The 21,204-nt window shown below is 46.2% G+C and overlaps 1 protein-coding gene across 2 annotated transcripts in view; it reads left to right on the forward strand.

The window, feature by feature from the left end:
* The first annotated feature begins 1,823 nt into the window (after positions 1-1,823).
* Positions 1,824-21,204, forward strand: part of CERS2 (ceramide synthase 2) — a 31,853-nt gene continuing 12,472 nt past the window's right edge. The window contains exons 1-6 of one of the 2 annotated variants that reach the window (XM_075607561.1): positions 1,824-1,996; positions 12,570-12,743; positions 13,909-14,026; positions 15,692-15,810; positions 17,334-17,391; positions 18,474-18,524. In XM_075607561.1, the coding sequence (XP_075463676.1) occupies positions 12,571-12,743; positions 13,909-14,026; positions 15,692-15,810; positions 17,334-17,391; positions 18,474-18,524 (519 nt within the window). In that variant the 5' untranslated portion in view covers positions 1,824-1,996; position 12,570. Of the gene's footprint in view, positions 1,997-2,085; positions 2,241-12,569; positions 12,744-13,908; positions 14,027-15,691; positions 15,811-17,333; positions 17,392-18,473; positions 18,525-21,204 lie in introns of those variants that run through there. The other variant, XM_075607562.1, reaches the window with a different exon arrangement.

Raw genomic sequence — 21,204 nt, forward strand, 5'->3', positions numbered from 1 at the left:
CATGAGCTGGGCCTCACACGTGTCACTGGTTATGTCACTTATGGTCAGTTAGCCACATGGGGTCTTAGGCCAGTAGTGGGCAACATGATATGCTTAACACTTTGAGTGCCAGAGGGGTCCCAGTGCAACGCCCCTCCGGTACATTGCGGTCATGTGGTTAGATTGCGCCCTGCGCTCCATGGGAACACAGGATGCGAGCTAAGCCAGAAAACCAGACCCTTTAAGGATGACGCCATGAAACCCCCCCCCCCCCCCAGAGTGCCAGTCCAATGATGCCATGGGGTCCCTGGAGTGCGAGTCCCCATGATGCCATGGGGCCCCCTTAGTGCCAGTCTCCATGATGCCATGGGGCCCCCGGAGTGCCAGTCCCCACGATCCAATGGGCCCCCACAGTGCCAGTCTCCATGATGCAATGGGGTCCCTGGAGTTCCAGTCCGCATGATGCAATGGGGTCCCCCGGAGTGCCAGTCCCCATGATGCAATGGGGTCCCTGGAGTTCCAGTCCCCATGATGCAATGGGGCCCCCAGAGTGCCAGTCCCCATGATGCAATGGGGCTCCCGGAGTGACAGTTCCCATGATGCAATGGGGCCCCCAGAGTGCCAGTCCCCATGATGCAATGGGGGCCCCCAGAGTGCAAGTCCCCATGATGCAATGGGGCCCCCAGAGTGCCAGTCCCCATGATGCAATGGGGCCCCTGGAGTGCCAGTCCCCATGATGCAATGGGTCCCCCGGGGGTGTGTGTTTGTGTGTGTGTGTATGTGTGTGTGTGTCTCTCACTGAGAGCGGCCGGACGCTGATTTATTAACTGCAGCACAATGTAAAGAATGAAGAAAGTCATATACAGAGGTATCGCTGCCGCCTTCTTTTAACGCGTCAGTCCTCTTCAGATCATTTCCTGCCCTTTCCCCCAACACTGTTTTTATTTTCAAGTCCATTCAGGTTTGAAGTATTAAGTGTCCGGGAGGTTAAAATGGAGCTCTCCCCAGAGCCCTGTGTAGTCTAAATGTTACCATGGCAACCTTGGAAGCAGATCAAGAAAAACATGTTTTTATTGCTAAAAAAAAAACATGAAAAAAAAGCTAAAAAAAAGAGCAGCACATGCTCAGGGGGCAAGAAAGAAACATTATGTGAGCTAAATTTATAGAGGCTGAGGCAGGGGGAGGGGGGCACCGCCAACTGCACCATCAGCAAAGAGCCTGCTTCCCAGGGTTCACTAAATGGCCGCCTTTTAGTTTCAATCAATTAGATTGCAAGCTCCTCGGAGCAGGGACTCCTCTTCCGAAGTGTTACTTTTATGTCGGAAGCACTTATTCCCGTGACCTGTTATTTGTAGTTATTTGTTATTTATATGATTGTCGCGAATTCCTACCGTGAAGCGCCATGTACATTAATGGCGCTATATTAATAAAGACATACAATACATACAATACGATCAATCCTTCAGTCAGTGTAACTCAGCAGCTATTATATATTCTTATATAACTACGGTAACATTGTGTATTGTTACAGTTTGCAGCTCAAACTGCTGGAAACATTGGCAACAAACAGGAAAGCGTTGCAAACATCTTGCACTGCCGGGGAAGTGTGTTAAAACCTGCTATGGCAATCAAAGGATGCTCAGTATATTAAAACTCATTTAAAAAATATCATTATTATCTAATACTACAGAACGGATGCTTTTTTTTTTTAAACACACATGTAGGATATTGCACGGATTGCTCCTTTAATGTTCAGGTTTAACAGGAGAAGGGAGGAGAAGAACTCAGAGTAAAGAGGGAGTGGAAACAAGAGGGGGGGAAAAAACAGAGAGGGGAAGAGAAGCCAGTACTTCCTCTTGTCGGCAGGGGTGGTGTGAGAGTAGCAGAACAAGATCTGATCTCCTAGGGAGGAGAAGGAGAGACAGGTGGGGGAATACACCATTATAACAAGATCAAGCCCCTTGCTGGGATCAAACTTCAGGCACAGGGAGTCCTGATCACCCCCTGCCAGGAACAAGTGAGTAAACACACTGTTAATCATTATTATTGAACTGGAGTGAGAGAGTGTGAGAGAGAGTGTGAGAGAGAGTGTTTCTGTATTTAGATGTGTTTATGTGGTTGGGAAAACTGCCTGTTGTGGATCAATAATGTTAATGGTTAGGTGAAACAGGACTGGTGATAACCTGTGTTTTAAAATAGCCCATTTATTGGTTATTTTATGTTTTGTGAACCAGTGTCTCCTGCGGATCCATAAAATGAAGGTAATAAAATAATATATTGGTTTTCAGTGGGGTTATTTAAATGGAGATGAGATTTTTGTAGGTTTCTGTAGTTGTGTGTTTTATGACCACTATCGATAACAAGTTTGGGTCTAATCTCATGCTTTATCTGTTTTAGAAACAATAGCTATATTTTGGTATGTGCATAAACATGTATAATAACTCCCCCATCCCAAGGTTTTCATCTACTAGGATAACCCAGAAGATGATATTTAAAAAAAACCTTTTTCTGACATGATTATACATACAGTAGCTGTGACATAATATGCATGTAACTTTCATATTGTGGCTGTGGGATACAGTTGGTAAATATGCGTCTATTTGTCATGCAACAAATATATTAGGCTGTAAAACCTTTATGGGTGTGAATTAAGTGTCAGTTAGTTCAGCATATTTTGTGTGTTTGTGTGTGTACAAATAGTGGTGTTTTTTTGGGGGGGGCAGAAATATATGCAGTGACACTTGTGCACAATTATTAGTAATGTGGAACAGAATACTTATTTGAAGGCGATACATGAGATTATATATAATTATATATATATATATATATATATATATATATATTTTTTATATATATTTATTGTGTGTGTGTGTACACACACACACACACATACACACATATATATATATATATATATATATATATATATATATATATATATATATATATATATATATCTCGCCTTCAAATAAGTATATGGTTCATGGTTTTTATACACGTATGTATAGAATTAATTACTGGTATACATATAATGTACAATAGATACATCATACACATTAATTTTAGTGTTTGTATACATAGAAATATATGTACGGGTGTGTCTGTGAACACGCGCACACAGCCCTTTTTCTATCCACTGCTGGATGAACGCCAAGAAATTGAGGTTTCACCTAAACTTGAAGTATTAATGCTTTTGGGATGGTATTAGTGGGTTTAATAACTTGCCTGTAGTCACTGCAGAGCCATAAATAACCATGCCTGCTCCCTCCTCTTCCTTCCTGCAGGCCTGACAGGCAAATTCCTGCAGTTGGTCGCGGTTAACGCTCGGAGCTGTACAGGTTTTGGCTGTTATAGTGACAGAGCAGTCACTCAGCTCCTCTCATTCAAGGAAATCTGGGCTGGGTTCCCATGCCTCGCACGCCGAGGAACAACCTGCTTTCTAATGATGAATCACCCGGAAGTTTCCGACCCCTGTCAGAGCACTAGTAATATTTCTTATATAGTGCTGCGTTATAGAACTTTGCAGGTGCCCGTAGTCCCTGCCCTGAAGAGGTTACAATCTAAAAGTGGTGCCTGAGGTACAGGGCCAAAGTGACCTCCCCAAGCTCACCAGGAGCGTTGACACTGGGATTTAAACTATGTTTCTCCCACTTTGAACGCAGTGAGCTATTGCTTCTGCCACGTATATAGACGCATTGTTACACACGGATGTGTACTCTATGTGCTGTATATCGCTATAACCAGGCACACGGTGCATCAAACATTAACCATGTGACAGCAGTAGGGGCTAGCTTTGCAGACAGATGTACATGCAGTGATCGACCAGGGGTGGGCAAAGCCGGTCCTCAAGGGCCACCAACAGGTCACGGTTTAAGGATATCCCTGCTTCAGCACAGGTGGCTCTCTCAGTCCCTGCTTCAGCACAGGTGGCTGATTGAGCCACCTGTGCTGGAGCTGGGATATTCTTCAAACCTGACCTGTTGGGGGCATCTTGAGGACCGGAGTTGATCACCCCTGCTTTAAAGAATACGGCCCATAATTGGCAAATGTTTCCATGATTATTTTTTGATTTGTTTCATCTGGATCCCTAGAACTATGGGATGAGTATTTTCCCATTAGTGTAACAACGGCTGAACTCTATGGAAATGTCGGGTTTCCAACCTTCTATGTTACTAGGTATGTTTTTTAAATTCGGTCGAGTCAGCTGTTCTTAAATGATATCTCGCTGATCTCTTTAAATCGTACACTGTAGCAATAGTGTTGGTGTATAGACACTGAAGGTAATCTACTTTTGTATTTACTGATCCACACTGCAACTACTTTTTCTTATTGACATAACGTTCCACTTCTAAGCGGAAAAATCCTATTTTATTGTATAAATACTGTAGCAGTCTTTCGAAAACATCATGCAACGTTTTCCCCCAATCTTCAATCAATTCCCCCCCCCCCCCCAAGTCAAATTCAATGCTAATTTAATCACTGCACAGTACTAGGACAGTATATGGTAGTTTGATTAGAATGTAAGCTCTCCAGGGCAGTGATCCTATCTCCCAGTGTGGAGTATTCTAGGTATTTTTATCCCTGCACTATGCTCTTATCCCGCAGTAATTCCCAGAGTACGTGTTAATATAATCCCTTGGCGTTTAGGTGCACATGCTATATACTGAACAGCTGCTGCTGCACCATATAGAAAGCAGGTTTATTATTTTTAATTAGACTAATCCTTTGGGGAAGCCACATGTGCATACAACATACGTTTTAGAGATACAATTTCCCTGGCACGACTATTTTTTAGCTTCTACAGATTCCGTCGCTCAATTAGAATAAATGCATAAAAAGCAATTGGGAAAGGTGAGGTTTGGCAAGGGTACTATACTCTAATTGCACCTAATGAACAGCTTATGTTGGTGCATTCAAAGGTATCGCAACCTGCAATAAATTCACACTTCAAGAGACATACCACCACTAGAAGTCTTGCGTTCACATAAGGTCGCAAAACTGTTCCAACTTGTGTGGGTGCACTGAGAGGAGCAATCCTTGCAATATCCTACGTGTGTTTTATTTTAATTATTTTTTCTTAATCAGTTCTGTAGTATTAATATTTGCTACCTTACTAGCAGTAATACTTGCTACTTTTTTTTAAATGTATTTATTTTTATTCAACTCTTAAAGGCATTTTTAATACACTGAGCGTCTTCTATAGCAGGTTTAGCCCACCTCCCCAGCAGTGCAAGATCTTTGTAAGTCCGCATCTATACTCTGCGCAACGCGAACAAAATGCAGGGGATCTAAGGGGCCGGCCATAGTGTGCGCGAGCGGCAGTTTTTTTCAGCCGACAAAGGTTTTTTTTAATTTGGTTCCAGGTCACGTGCGTGGTCAGCCAATAAGGGCGAACTGCTGACATGATGATGTCACGGCGCCGCCTCCCCGTAGCGAAATCCTACAGGCCACAGATCGCTGAAGCTACAGGCGTGCGCTCAAGTCCTCATGGCCCTGCTTCAGCATAGGTGGCTCCATCAAAGATGGACCCACCTGTGCTGAAGCAGGGATATCCTGAAAACCTGACCTGTTGGCGGCCCTTGAGGACTGGAGTTGGCCGCCCCTGGCCTATTAGATGGACATCCTAAAACATGTTCCTTTTTTAACCCTTTGAGTGTCCCATTCCGTAGCCGCTGCGTCATGGGGTCCGGCCTCCCGGCGGACAGTACGGTAGTGCCGACGTCTTGGACTGTGTTTTAGCTTTTCTCCTGTGATGCGCAGAAAGCGATCTGGCACGTGGGGGGAAACGACTCCTCTTCTGTTACTGTAATCCGTGACGCGCGCTGTCACATGATCGGGGATTACCCCAGTACTCCCTATCTCAATGCCGCGCACACCAATAAGAAACCTGCGACCGATGATTAAATTAAAATTAAACGGCCATTTTGTTTGCCCTGGAGGGGATACTAGCGCTACCCTCAGTGGTAAGTGTCTCAAGAATCCGGGTCGCCTGAGCCAAGTATAAAATAAAAAAGTGGGGGAGCACAAAGCGTATTATTGAAGCAAGCAATAGTGTTATTAATCCTTTATGACCGCTAGTGCATGGGTTAATGATATACAGCTGGGTCGCACTAATTATATACACACACCCCACGCTAATATACTGCAGCACTTTATGGGGGTGTATATATGACGTTTGAACACTATGAATGATAATGCACCGTGCATTGTTTCCTGGTGGTTGCGAGCTGTGATTAACATGTGAAGCGGTTTGGTGGTTGCCGGCAGTTTGTAACTTTGGGGACAGTTGCTAGTTAACGGGGCGATGTTGAAAACTTGGCATCGGGGAGGGGAGGGCTTCCGTTTGTCCCTGGAATAAAAGCATTTGGTTGGCAGACAGGGAGGAGGCGGCAGGCGCGGTGACGACGGTTGCCACATTTGACTTTCCAAAACAAAGCACCTGACGAGGAAAGTGGTGACACTCGGCAACACACAAGCATCACAAAGCCTCCGACCACAGCCTGTTCATTTGAAATGGGGAGTGTGTTGTGTTACAAAAGAGGCAGTCCAAGCAATATCCTACTAAAGGTTTTTGTTATTTGTTATAATCAGTTCTGTAGTATTTATTAGATAATGATTCTGGCTGCATTTTTTTATTTTTTATTCAACTCTTAATGCCATATTTTTTTTTTTTTGTTGTAAATTCTTTATTTGTAATCCACTTTTTTTTTATAACGGTAAACATTCAACACAGTGTAATACACTGCAAAACAATTGACATTTTTAATAATAAAAATGTACATACAATCACAAAACAAGTTAAAAAAAATTCAATTAAAATAAGATCTACAGTACAAACACTTCAAATCCATATTTAATAGTCCCAGTTGTAGCCATTATTTCCAAATTGGCAGATACTGTATCTCCTCTCTTAAATATAATCACATTATTCTGTTACCAATAAACTCTGGCCATGGCCGCCAGAGAATCTCAAATGTTAACCTTGTATCAGTTGTTATACAGTATGTGATGGTTGTTCCATCCTCACAACCTCCCATACTCTCGACTCCCATTGTCCCATAGTGGGTGCACCCAGCTGTTTCCAGTTGGCGACGATGGCACATCTTGCTGCATTCAGCATGGGTATAAACAGAGATTTCCGGATTCTGTGCCCCTTGATCCCTTCCCTGTTTAGCAATAAAATACTCGGGGTCTCTTGGGATTCTAATCTTGGTAATATTAAAAATCTGCTCCCCTATCACATCCCAAAAACACTCTACTGTGTACTCTTCCACTTCCACCAAATATGAAGCATTGTTCCCACCTCCCCACATCCTCCAGCACTTATTAGACGTTCCTGGGTAGCATTCGCTCAGTTTTTGTGGTGTGTAATACCACCGGTACATTATCTTATACACGTTTTCTAAGATAGGGGTTGACTTCGGGGAAGAGCTGGCATTTCTCCACATCTGTGTCCATTCGAGTGCCGAGTATTCCCTACCCAAGTTAATACTTCATGTCATTTTTAATTATTTTTAATCAACTGCGCATCCTTTCATTTCTATAGCGGGCTTTAACACACTTCCCCAGCAGTCGGGGTCGGCATGATGGCGGTTCCCTCTGTGCCCCTGCACCCATCCCCGCACTTTTCCCCATAACAAACTGATTTCCGATGGGGGGGGGGTAGAGCATGGGATCTCCTGTAAGTATCTCTTACCATGTCGGGAGACGACATCTCCTACAGCGTCCCGTCGTCATGGCACCGCGACGTCAAATGGCATTGGGTTGCTATGACAACGTGGCATCACGAGGCGTTGCCATGAAGCGATGCCGCATGGTGCTGCCACGTCACGCGTTGCCATGACCACGGGAAGCCGCGAGGTCGGAGGAGGGGATGCCGGACCAGGTTATAGGCCCCGCGGAAGTCCTTGAACCAAGCTTCGCAGAACTACAAGCCGGTCCTGCCAGCAGTGCAAGATTTGTTGCCAATATTCCCAGCAGTTTGAGCTGCAAACTGTAACAATAGATAATGATACCTTAGTTATTGGTTGAAACTGAAAGGCAGCCATTTAGTGAACCCCGGGAACCAGGATCTTTGCTGATCGATCACGGGAGAATCAATCGATCGGCAGCATGGGTAATTCGTTTTCAATAAAGATATTTAAAGGCTGCGCATATTAAAACAAAACAAGATCTAGATATAGAGTTTTGGGGTTTTTAATGTGCAACGAGGATTGCTTCTTCAAGTTGTGGATGGAGTTTCACCGCAGAGGTGGCTGTGAAGTATCATTGTAAAGCACAATGACATGGAAAGCCGTATACAAACACATTGGTGCAGCCGTCTCTAGGTTGGAATTTTAACCGCAATATCCCTTGCTCCATTCAGACATCTTTAAAAGTGACGGGGACCCTAACCCCCCCCCTCCCCCGCCCCACACCACCCAACCGGCCCAGGGGACTCATTCACGGTCGCCTTTCGGTGCCAGCTCAGATCTGCCTCTTTATGGCTGGCACACACTTCTGTTACACCCTTGCCATGGCAATGCATTATGGGTATATCAGAGACAGTAGCTGCACTGCGCTGGAAGCACGGTTCCAACCCACTTGTTGTGTTAATGGTTATGAAGCAGGGGGGTCTCTGCAGCTCCGGGGATCCCCTGCTTCCAGAGATACTTACTGGAAGGTGCTGCCAGTACTTAATGATTATTTCATCGCCCGTGGCACAATTTGCCATCTTCGCGTCCTATTGGCGCCCGTGCTGCGAAAGATTTAACCCTCCATATTGTTTTCCCAAACAGAAAAGATACGAGCGCAAATATCATTTACTAGTGAAAATTGTGAACACAAGTGTGAAAAAACAAAATATATATATATATATATATACTCGAAAAGAGCGCTGCTCTAGCTATCGGACTCAATCCAAGTCCAAGAAGGTAGTTGCTGCGAAAAATCAGGAGTGTAAATCGGTGCAGGCATATATGAAAACACAAATGGCAAATATAGTGCTATACAGTATACGTGCAGTGATAGATAAAGGATAAGTAATGCACACGCATGGGGCGTGAGTGTTTGAGGCAGTGTGGCTGTAACATACTCGATGTGGAATCTGGATTCCCTTGTAATGACGCTCGTCGGGGTCAGGTGAGTTTATTGAAGGGACGGGGATCCCACGTGCCAAAAACGGAGACGGCACAAACTGGTGCAGATTGCTTTTATATGCAAGTAAGACAACACAGGAGAGGACACACACCGCTCACTTAATCAACAATATCAGAATTATTTTAAATTCACGTGTCATAATTGTGACACAAATGGGTGCTGAATATGTACTTGAAGTTAATAATATTAACAATTGAATGAAAATGTGACAAATGTGACTTTGTCACATTTTCATTCAATTGTTAATATATGCAAGTAAGGCAAGAGATATTAAACTCGCAAGAAATATGCAAAAACAGGCGTTGGGACCACCCGCGGGTCAGCATCTGGCAGAGGAGACGGCTCTCCGTCCTCCACTGGTGGTCCTGCTGCGACGGCCGAGCACGGTGAGCAGATGGTGATACCAGGGAAGGTTGAACCCAATCTCAGAATCTCCTCCAGAAAGTCCTCCAGCCACTGGATAGTCCTCCTAGCGTCTACAGCTCCACCCTACGCGTTTCGCTCCGTCAAGCTTCCTCAGGAGTTAATGGTAATATTGTTTACCCAGCCTGGGTTATTACTGGGGGGGTGCCATTTGGATGGGAGACTCTCAGGAAGCTGGGGGTCCTGGTGCTGAACTTATGTTCCGAAGACTTCCCACCTAGATGGAATCGCACCCTTTTAAAAACCTTCCACCGTGGGAGCTCATCTTTGCGTCTAAGCAAAGGCAGTGAAGTGGTTAAGAATCTTGCATGAGACCAGCTAATATTCAACCCAGAAGCAGGTTAACCAGTTACAGGAACGTACACTCATCTGATTTTAATACGCACAGTACAGGGAGGCTGGAGGAATGTCACTCGCTGCTGTGTATCAGTGTCCTGGTTTACACTGAGCCACCTGTGCTGAAGCAGGGATATCCTGCTGAAAACCTGACCTGTTGATAGCTCTTGAGGACTGAAATTTGCCACCCATGGTTTAGATCAGGGGTGTGCGCAAACTGGGGGTGGGGGGGGCACGGTGATGGTGGTCACAGAGGCCCTGTGCTGCCCTAAAGGCATTTAAATGAAATGCCGGGGGACCGTGCGAGGCCTCCGTGATATTCCCTTGGCGTCAGGCGACGCATCGCCATGGCAACCCGGCTTCGCACGGCATTGTGATGTCACATGACCCCCTTTGCATCATTTGAGCCAGAGCCAAGCAGGGGGGGGGGGGGCGGTGCAGGGGGGGAAGTTTCTGCAGCCCTGGTTTAGGCTGGGGCCACGGTACTGCAGAACGCGCGGACGCACGCTGAGCGAACAGACTGCCTTAGGCAGTGTTCGCGTCCATGTGGCGTGCGGGCGCGTCCATGTGGAAGCAGGAGTTGGCGCGCGTTGCGTGAGAAATCGGTTAAACTGATTTCTCAGCGCGACAGGTCACGAGCGGTTCACCCAATGAGGGCAAACCAGCTCTGTAACGCCCCCAAGGCCCGTCCCCCATGGCAAGGGAAAGCACCCGCTTCCCCACAGCCTCCGCACGGGAGAAGGCGCCATGGCCCCAGCCTTGGGCCGAGTTCAGGGTGGGTGCTACGCGACGTGCGCGCTCTTGCATGCGCGCGCACGTCCGTCGCAATTTTGGCTTGTTCGTTTGAAAACTCCCAACTGAAACCTTCACCGGCGGCACAGTGCAGCGTTGACGCTGCTACTTTTTTTTGCCGCTACAACCCAAAATGACATTTTGGGCTACAGTCGCGTCACGTGAGTTGGTTCAGCGAACTAGCTCCGTGACACGTTCACCACGCCCCCAAACGCCACGACCCAACTCCTGCAGCCAAGGCACAGATCGCCGGACTGCAGGAGCGCGCAGCGGAGGCGCTCGCGGCCGGAGCACCCACCCTGAACTCGGCCTTAAGCTGGCTGTGTGTCCCAGGGTGTTCGCTAATTTTTGCAATGGTCAAAGCACATCCGCCCTCTGCATAAGAGCTCAGCAGCTTTAAAGGGCAGACGGCACCATCGGGACTTCCAGAACAGTCCGTCTACGAAGGCAGTTTTGTAATGGTGATTCCGAACAGTGTCCGCCGGACTGCAGCTTTAAATATGCATGTTAAATCCACCTCATGTTTTGGTTAACCTTATCAGTTCAAACCTTATCAGGATGGATGGCGGAGGACAAAGATCATGGTTGGTGTGAGCTGCAGGAATGAATCCTCTCGCTGCCAGGTTAATCTGCTATCGGATTTCAGCACTAAGCCCCTCTTTGCATCCTGCTCTGATCCCAGTCCCACGCCAGGCTGTTTGCATACACTTTGAATGTGCCGTGCAGAATCCTGGCTTCTCGGCCAGCAGCACTGGACGTCACAATGGCGTTTTAAAGGGTCAGTCCCTCCTAGCAGCAACGTGTACTAACGGCAGTGACCTGTTTCAGGGGTCACAGCTGGGGGATGCCTTTTTTTTTTTTTTTTTTTTTTTTACTAAAACCAGACCCCAAATAAAAAATAAAAGGAGCAGTCCTCATCTGGGTGTCAAAAATGAAAAGTACTGGTACCCAACGTCCCTACTTCCTAATGCAGAGGGAGTCATCTCCAGTCCTGAAGAGCCCCAGCAGATCAGGTTTTAATGATATCCCTGCTTCAGCATAGGTAGTTGTCATTCTGATTGAGCCACCTGTGCTGAAGCAGGGATATCCTTAAAACCTGACCTTTTGGTGACCCTTGAGGACTGGAGTTTGCCACCCCTGCCCTAGTGTGATCACGTTTCAGCCACGGCCTTTAACACTGACAGGCAGCTACGCCCGTGTTGGAGCGATTGGTGGACGTGCGACACCAATCCGTGTACAGGATGCCTTGTCGTGCATCCCGATCTGCGATGTCACCGCCCCCCGCATCGCTTGTTATCAGCTCCGATAAGTTCCTCCGCACGCACCCACACCCTCTCACTAAATGCAATAACCCCTTCACTGCCAGAGGGAACTGCAACGGAAGGAACAGTCCACCCTAACTAAGCTCCGTTTTTGGGGGGTTGGAGCAGGGGGTCCTACAGACCTGAACCGCACTAATTTTCAGCTCCGGAGACCCCCTCCCCGCTGGTTTCCGAGATACTTGCTGGGTGAAGTTACCGGTATAACTTATTGGCCTGAGATTTGGCAGCCATTTTGTCTTCCCTGAGAAAGTTTTGTGTGTTTTTTTTTTTTTTTTTTGTTTAAACCCGCTAACTTCACGGGTAAGTATTTCGGGGTTCGGGTGGGTACCCGAAGCTGAAAATAGTGGCGCTTGCTCTAGGGGGATCTGCGGTTCCCACCCTGTAATACATAATAAGTATAAACGCTCTGCGCTCTGCTCTCTTCTTTACAAACGCTCCGCTCTCTGCTCTCTTCTGTACAAATGCTCCGCTCCCTGCACTCTCTTCTGTATAAACGCTCCGCTCCCTGCGCTCTCCTGTATAAACGCTCCGCTCCCTGCGCTCTCCTGTATAAACGCTCCGCTCCCTGCTCTCTTCCAGGATGCTGCAGACACTTTGTGACGCTTTCTGGTGGCACAAACTCTGGCTGCCAGTGAATGTGACCTGGGCCGACCTTGAGGATCAAGAAGGTCGTGTGTATGCCAAAGCCTCCCACCTCTGCGTGACCATCCCCCTCGCCTTCCTCTTCCTGATCCTGCGATACCTGTTCGAAATGTGAGTATCCCGCGTCCATGTACAAGTGACTGAGCCCCCGTTAACTCGTTCACTGCCAGAGACCTGCAACACTAGGGGATCAGTCCCAGTGTCTCTGTCCGTAGCCAAAGCATGTTTAAAAATAAATAAATAAAAGTACTGGTAGTATTTATCCATTGGTACCCAACACACGGACTGCTGCTTACAATTTTATTCTGTCTATCATCCGGCTTACAGGCTGATGGTGAAATAATTGATTCATTTCTCGGGACACACTAAAGATGCCGCCATAGACTTTAATTGTTTTTTTTTACACAAACTGTTTTTAATAATGTGGCCGCTTTTGGAATTGTTGCTCCAACCCCCCCCCCCCCCCAATCTACTTAGACACTATACCATGTAGGCAGCCAAAATAACAACCTTTTGTAAATTATTTAACAATCTAATTGACACCCTTTTAACTAATATAACCATAATAAAAGCAAAGGGGGGTGAGGGGTTCCCCCTGGCAATTAATTACAAATTGCACCACATCTGGGTTATTGACGCCTTTGGTATCCAGATGTAACGCCTGTAAGCTGTGCGTTTTTGTTGTTGTAATATAATAAGTGTAGCTTCCCTGCCTCTTACCTTCACCTGCTCCTCATCTCCGCGACGTCGGCTCTGTGTAACGTCCCGTTGTCATGGCAACGCGTCGTCATAACAAGATGCCGCCGGAGATGTGGAGAAGGGAAGAGACAAATGTCGGTACTGGTACTCTGTACCGACCCGTACCCTCTGTACCGACCCGTACCGTCACAGAAAAAGCCATGCCTCTAAGAATTGAACCTTGTGTTCAAATTTACTTTGGAATAACTTGTTTGGCAAACCCCCCCCCCCCCCCCATTTAGAAGCCCTTAAATACAATTTGTCATAAATTTCCAGAGTAAGGGCAGTGAAATTTTTGCTTTTAGCATGGTTAGATTAGTTTGAAGAAGCTAATTGGATTGTCACATGATTGACTGAAGTTGTTCTATTTGCTTCAGATCGCTACAAGTGTATAGAGAGACTCCATATCCAACGGAGAAAGGGCCCATGTGCATAAAAACGCTTGTACAACTCTATCCTACCTAAGTTGGTGGACAGCTGAAAGTATATGGAGATACTCTGTATCATTCTATTGTGCTTCATTTTGCCTCCTCTGCAGTGTGGTTGCCAGTCCCCTCGCGAGAGCCCTCGGTGTAACGGATCAGGTTCGCTTAAAAGCCGCGCACAGCCCAGTGCTAGAAAAATTCTATAGCTGCTGTTCTAAGCATCCCAGACAGGTATCTATCTGCCTTACAGGTGCAATCACGGTTAGCTTACAAAAAAAAGCAATGTTTCGCAAGCAACTTCCTTACAGGGTCAGTCCCTCCTAGGACAAAAGTGACTGAAGGATAGTGAAGTTTAATCGGTTAACTGCCGTTGGATACTATTTTAAATCGAACAATTAGAAGTATTTTTATTTTGTAAACGTAACATTTCCATAGTAAAAACAAACAAACATACCACTTGTGTTGCATTTGCATGTCTGAGGCAGGTCTGCAGCCCTGCCTTTCCCCATTATCTCTTAACATAAACTGTGCTTCTACTGCAGCAAGGGATTCTGGGTAATGATATGAAAATGAGCACAGTGTCAGTCTTTTATTTCTTATTCATTTTAACAGGGACCCCTATAAGCCTATACGGGCCGCATTACACAGCTTTTCAGCACAGCATAGGTTAAAGAAGTGTAGAGCTAGTAAACCTACTCACAGACCGTTAAGTCTCATCAGTTTGGGGATGTAGTAAAGTAAAGAAAAACGTTGGGGGGAGGAGACCGTTTGTCAGTCCTCAAAGCTGCAGGAAAATGCTTTGTTCTGTTTCTTTGTCATAATGAAGCAACAAAAGTAGCTTATTTTGCTTCAATTTAGTGTTCCCACAGAAAAGAGAAACCCGTTTATTTTGCACACGATACAAATCTGGAAAACCGTTACTTTTTAAAGGGGATGGAATCTTTCTAAGGAAGCTAATTCTACTCGAGGCGTTTCAAAACTACTTTTACCCGAATGTGGGACTACAACTTTAATAAACACAGAATCACACTTAAAGCAAATATTTCCAACAACATTCAGCATAATGGCGGAGGGGAAAAAAAATAAATATATATATATAATTATTATTATTTTTATTCTTTATATATAACTTGTGAGCACATTCACATGGCTTAGACAGGTCTGCAACCCTGCCTTTCACCATTATCACCCAGCATACAGTGCTTCCACTGCAGCAAGGGATTCTGGGAAATTACATGCAAACGAGCACACAATACCAACTTAAAGTGTATGTAATTTAGTGCAACAATAAAAAGCAGTGCTGGGATGCACTCACGTAGTGAATTCTAGCGATGAGCCTTCCATAAAACCACCGTCCCATTTCTGGTCCTCTGGCTCTTGAGAGGTTAATTACAGTTGTGCAAGAGACGATCTGCAATGGTCTAAGGCTGTTTTATTACCAGGATTAAAAATAAAGAAATGCACGCACATAACCTGGTGGGTAAAAACCATGAATATAGGGAGGGGGGAGAGAGAGAGGGTGCTTGTCAATCGATTGTTTACTCAACCTCTAGCTCACTCTGTTGCTGTTAAGTTCAATAAACTGAAGGACAGATGGGTGTCTGCCTGTGCAAACTCTTACAGAACACACAGTGAGATCAGAGACAGAGAACAGCCAGAGGATATCTCCCCCCCCCCCCCCCCCACGTCTCGGCGTGTTTACAAACTGACTTTAACACTCCATGTAACAATATTTCGATGTCAGATGAGGGTAAAAAGGCGCCAATCACCCAAGTATGACCCCTTCAAGCTGTCGCTGCCTTTAGTGCACGGTGGTACTAGGAAGGATTGGCCCTTTTTAAAAGGTTATCGCTGCATGGGACTGGAATCTGACTCCGTTGCCTCCTGTGCTTGCAGAGCGATTTGGATAACCTCTCGCGGGCGAGCGGCTTCACTGTACGACAGGTCGAGCGATGGTTCCGCCGGAGGAGGAATCAGGACAGGCCGAGCTTGCTGAAGAAATTTCGGGAAGCCAGGTGTGTATTCCCGCGCCCGTCCGCTCCACGTAGGAACACTGGCCCCTAGTCGCTATGGTGCGAAGTTAATTGGGTTTGAATAGAGCTCGGAGAAGCCATCTTCTTGACGTGTGGAGTCGTGACCATCAATGTTGACCAGGTCTACTTGTCCCACCTCCAAGAGTCTTCCATCTGGTACAGGGGACCATTTTTGATCAGCACTTTTAAAGGTTCCTTTGCGTCAGTCTTGAGTGCGTGTGTATATATACTTTATATAATTAAAGCTGGAACTGGGGGGTCCTCCCAGAGCAGAACCCCTCTATTTTCAGCTCCGTTGACCACCCGATCCCCGAGGTTACTTTCTGGTTTGTTTTTTAATGGGCTTTAAATGGGTGTCCAAGAGGAAGCCGCAGTAGGCGGTACCTCATGGGAAAGGTGGTGGATTTTGGGAATAGCCTCCCAACAGAGGTGGTAGTGGCCAATACCGTAAGGGGATTTAAACATGCTCAGGATAGACATAAGGGAATCCTAAATATGAACCGTCTCCGCTAAGGTGGTAAGCCCCCAACATTACCCCATTCCCTAAAACCCTGTATCTTCACCCCCCTTTACTCCCCTCCCCCCCCCTTACTCCCTTTACCTGCCCTCACCACCCTTTACCCCCACTCACCACCCTTTACCCCCACTCACCACCCTTTACCCCCACTCACCACCCTTTACCCCCACTCACCACCCTTTACCCCCACTCACCACCCTTTACCCCCACTCACCACCCTTTACCCCCCCCTCACCACCCTTTACCCCCCCTCACCACCCTTTACCCCCCCTCACCACCCTTTACCCCCCCTCACCACCCTTTACCCCCCCTCACCACCCTTTACCCCCCCTCACCACCCTTTACCCCCCCTCACCACCCTTTACCCCCCTCACCACCCTTTACCCCCCTCACCACCCTTTATCCCCCCCTCACCACCCTTTATCCCCCCCTCACCACCCTTTACCCACCCCCTCCTCCCTCATCACCGTTACCAACCCCTCACCAATAAAATCCCTTAAATTAACCTACCTTGTTGGAGAAGCGGCCGAGTGCCCAGCGGCGGATCCGCTGCAGCGAAGGGTGCCTCGGCAGGCAAATCCCAGCACCAACTTGACACCTCAAATCCCAGCACCAACTTGACACCTCAAATCCCAGCACCGGTAAAACCGCCGCACCCACATTTCCAGATTGATTCCGAACAGGAGAGCGAGACAACGACCACATCGGGTCGGAGGTCTTACAGCAGATGGGGGGAAATGGTCCGACTCGGTCTGCCGTCAAATTCTGTGCGTCTACGCACCCGTCACTAGTGACTCGTGAGCGCCCCGTGTGGAATAGCTGTGCAGTGTTATTACAGACAGAAATGTCCGCGTGCTGGGCGTTCCAGCGCGATGCTTTAGAGCCGGTTTTCTGCCGTGCTTTAACGCGATCGGGGCTGGAGCTCTGCGCTCGTGTTCCTCCCTACACGTTGACGCCTGTTGTTCAGCGCTGTGCCTTCTTTTTGCAGTTGGAGATTCACCTTTTATCTTCTTGCTTTCATTGCTGGCATGGCGCTCCTTGTGGACGTAAGTAAGCGCGTGTCACCTGCATGGACTTTGCTTTCCTGCGCTGCCTCTCTCACTCCGGCACTCTGTCTTTTTGTTTTTGAGCTGATGAAGCCGCTTCCCAGCTCTGGAGAATGGAAGTTCCAGTTTCTCCGGCACGGGGAAGCCGTTTCACAGCATCTTGTATAGGGCATTGATTTCTCCCCATTGCGGGGAGGTTTCTGTTTTCTCCTGCGTGACGACAGAAATGGGCAGAGGAGACAGAACGTAGTGAGCGGGGATAGATGGGACAGACTGGGGACAGTGATGGAGAAAAGGGACAGGGACCGTTTTTTGTTTCCCCCTTCTCCCACGTCTCTGTCCCTTTCCCCGTCTGTCCCCCCTTTTCTCTGTCTCTGCCTCCCTCTTTTCCCCGTCTCTCTGCACCCCCCCCCCCCTTTTCCCCGTCTCTCTGCTCCTGTCCTCCCTTTCCCCTCCACCCCAGCCCCCCATCTCTCTCTCTGTCCCTGCCCGTCGGTTTCTGCTCCTGCAGTGTCGCCTTCCTTGGCACAAGTGACTGCGGGAAGACTCCAAGCTGCCACCGACGGTAACAAACAGGGACATATGTGGGTGTTTCGGTGAACCTCTTCAATACCAGCACTAAATGGTGTTTATTTTATTTTCGAATGAAACTATGATCTGTCCTAGAATTTACAGTGTACTGTAACGCTCCGTCTAGGCCCATATTTACTAAGCGGTGCTATTACATACGATACCCTCTGGCCCCGGAAGACACCTTAGAGCCCTTTCACACGAATAAGGTGTATTCTTTCGGCAGAAGTTGTTTTGCGGAGCAGCACCATTTCGTAGATCTGAGCCCCAATCTCTCCCTCGGACGGTACTTGTGTGATGGAATGTTTTTCTGGCCAAAGATTATTAGTAAGCTGACCCTTCAATGCGTTTCTGAGACAAATGGTTACACTGTTCTATCTTAAAGTCTATACACATAATTAAAGAGCATTTGTGAACACTTAGCGGCTGGGTCTGCAAGGGTCTGTCAAGCCAATGGGTATCCTTTTAATGCAACGGTAACACAACTAATGTGCGTTTCTTGGTCTTTGCAGAAGCCATGGTTTCACGATCTCCATGAGGTGTGGAGAGAGTTCCCCAGGCAGGTAGGTCACTTGGGAGACGCACCATCTGAGCCACATAAAGGCATTTGGGAGGGTCGCTTTGCATGGTGTCCAGACCTCACACAAATCAAATACGCTTTATTGGCATGACGAAAGAACGTTTCAGTATTGCCAAAGCATGAATAACAGTGGGTAGGGTATAATGGTTACACAGTACATGAATAACGGGGTAGGGTATAATGGTTACACACTACATGAATAACGGGGTAGGGTATAATGGTTACACAGTACATGAATAACATTGGGTAGGGTTTAATGGTTACACAGTACATGAATAACAGGGGGTAGGGTATAATGGTTACACAGTACATGAATAACGGGGTAGGGTATAATGATGATACAGTACATGAATAACGGGGTAGGGTATAATGATGATACAGTACATGAATAACGGGGTAGGGTATAATGGTTACACAGTACATGAATAACGGGGTAGGGTATAATGGTTACACAGTACATGAATAACAGGGGGTAGGGTATAATGGTTACACAGTACATGAATAACAGGGGGTAGGGTATAATGGTTACATAGTACATGAATAACAGGGCGGTAGGGTACAATGGTTACACAGTACATGAATAACAAGGGGTAGGGTATAATGGTTACACAGTACATGAATAACATTGGGTAGGGTATAATGGTTACACAGTACATGAATAACAGGGGGTATGGTATAATGGTTACACAGTACATGAATAACGGGGTAGGGTATAATGGTTACACAGTACATGAATAACGGAGTAGGGTATAATGGTTACACAGTACATGAATAACAGGGGGTAGGGTATAATGGTTACACAGTACATGAATAACATTGGGTTGGGTATAATGGTTACACAGTACATGAATAACTGGGGGTAGGGTATAATGGTTACACAGTACATGAATAACGGGGTAGGGTATAATGGTTACACAGTACATGAATAACAGGGGGTATGGTATTATGGTTACACAGTACATGAGTAACGGGGTAGGGTATAATGGTTACACAGTACATGAATAACAGGGGGTAGGGTATAATGGTTACACAGTACATGAATAACAGGGGGTAGGGTATAATGGTTACACAGTACATGAATAACGGGGTAGGGTATAATGGTTACACAGTACATGAATAACATTGGGTTGGGTATAATGGTTACACAGTACATGAATAACTGGGGGTAGGGTATAATGGTTACACAGTACATGAATAACTGGGGGTAGGGTATAATGGTTACACAGTACATGAATAACGGGGTAGGGTATAATGATTACACAGTACATGAATAACAGGAGGTAGGGTATAATGGTTACACAGTACATGAATAACAGGGGGTAGGGTATAATGGTTACACAGTACATGAATAACAGGGGGTAGGGTGTAATGGTTACACAGTACATGAATAACAGGGGGTAGGGTGTAATGGTTACACAGTACATGAATAACAGGGGGTAGGGTATAATGATGATACAGTACATGAATAACGGGGTAGGGTATAATGGTTACACAGTACATGAATAACAGGGGGTAGGGTATAATGGTTACACAGTACATGAATAACATTGGGTAGGATATAATGATTATACAGTACATGAATAACAGGGGGTAGGGTATAATGATTATACAGTACATGAATAACGGGGTAGGGTATAATGGTTACACAGTACATGAATAACAGGGGGTAGGGTATAATGGTTACACAGTACATGAATAACAGGGGGTAGGGTATAATGGTTACATAGTACATGAATAACAGGGCGGTAGGGTATAATGGTTACACAGTACATGAATAACAAGGGGTAGGGTATAATGGTTACACAGTACATGAATAACATTGGGTAGGGTATAATGGTTACACAGTACATGAATAACAGGGGGTATGGTATAATGGTTACACAGTACATGAATAACGGGGTAGGGTATAATGGTTACACAGTACATGAATAACGGAGTAGGGTATAATGGTTACACAGTACATGAATAACAGGGGGTAGGGTATAATGGTTACACAGTACATGAATAACATTGGGTTGGGTATAATGGTTACACAGTACATGAATAACTGGGGGTAGGGTATAATGGTTACACAGTACATGAATAACGGGGTAGGGTATAATGGTTACACAGTACATGAATAACAGGGGGTATGGTATTATGGTTACACAGTACATGAGTAACGGGGTAGGGTATAATGGTTACACAGTACATGAATAACAGGGGGTAGGGTATAATGGTTACACAGTACATGAATAACAGGGGGTAGGGTATAATGGTTACACAGTACATGAATAACGGGGTAGGGTATAATGGTTACACAGTACATGAATAACAGGGGGTAGGGTATAATGGTTACACAGTACATGAATAACATTGGGTTGGGTATAATGGTTACACAGTACATGAATAACTGGGGGTAGGGTATAATGGTTACACAGTACATGAATAACTGGGGGTAGGGTATAATGGTTACACAGTACATGAATAACGGGGTAGGGTATAATGATTACACAGTACATGAATAACAGGAGGTAGGGTATAATGGTTACACAGTACATGAATAACAGGGGGTAGGGTGTAATGGTTACACAGTACATGAATAACAGGGGGTAGGGTGTAATGGTTACACAGTACATGAATAACAGGGGGTAGGGTATAATGATGATACAGTACATGAATAA

This window comes from Ascaphus truei, chromosome 7 (genome assembly GCF_040206685.1).
Source record: "Ascaphus truei isolate aAscTru1 chromosome 7, aAscTru1.hap1, whole genome shotgun sequence".
NCBI classification, from domain to species: Eukaryota; Metazoa; Chordata; class Amphibia; order Anura; family Ascaphidae; genus Ascaphus; species Ascaphus truei.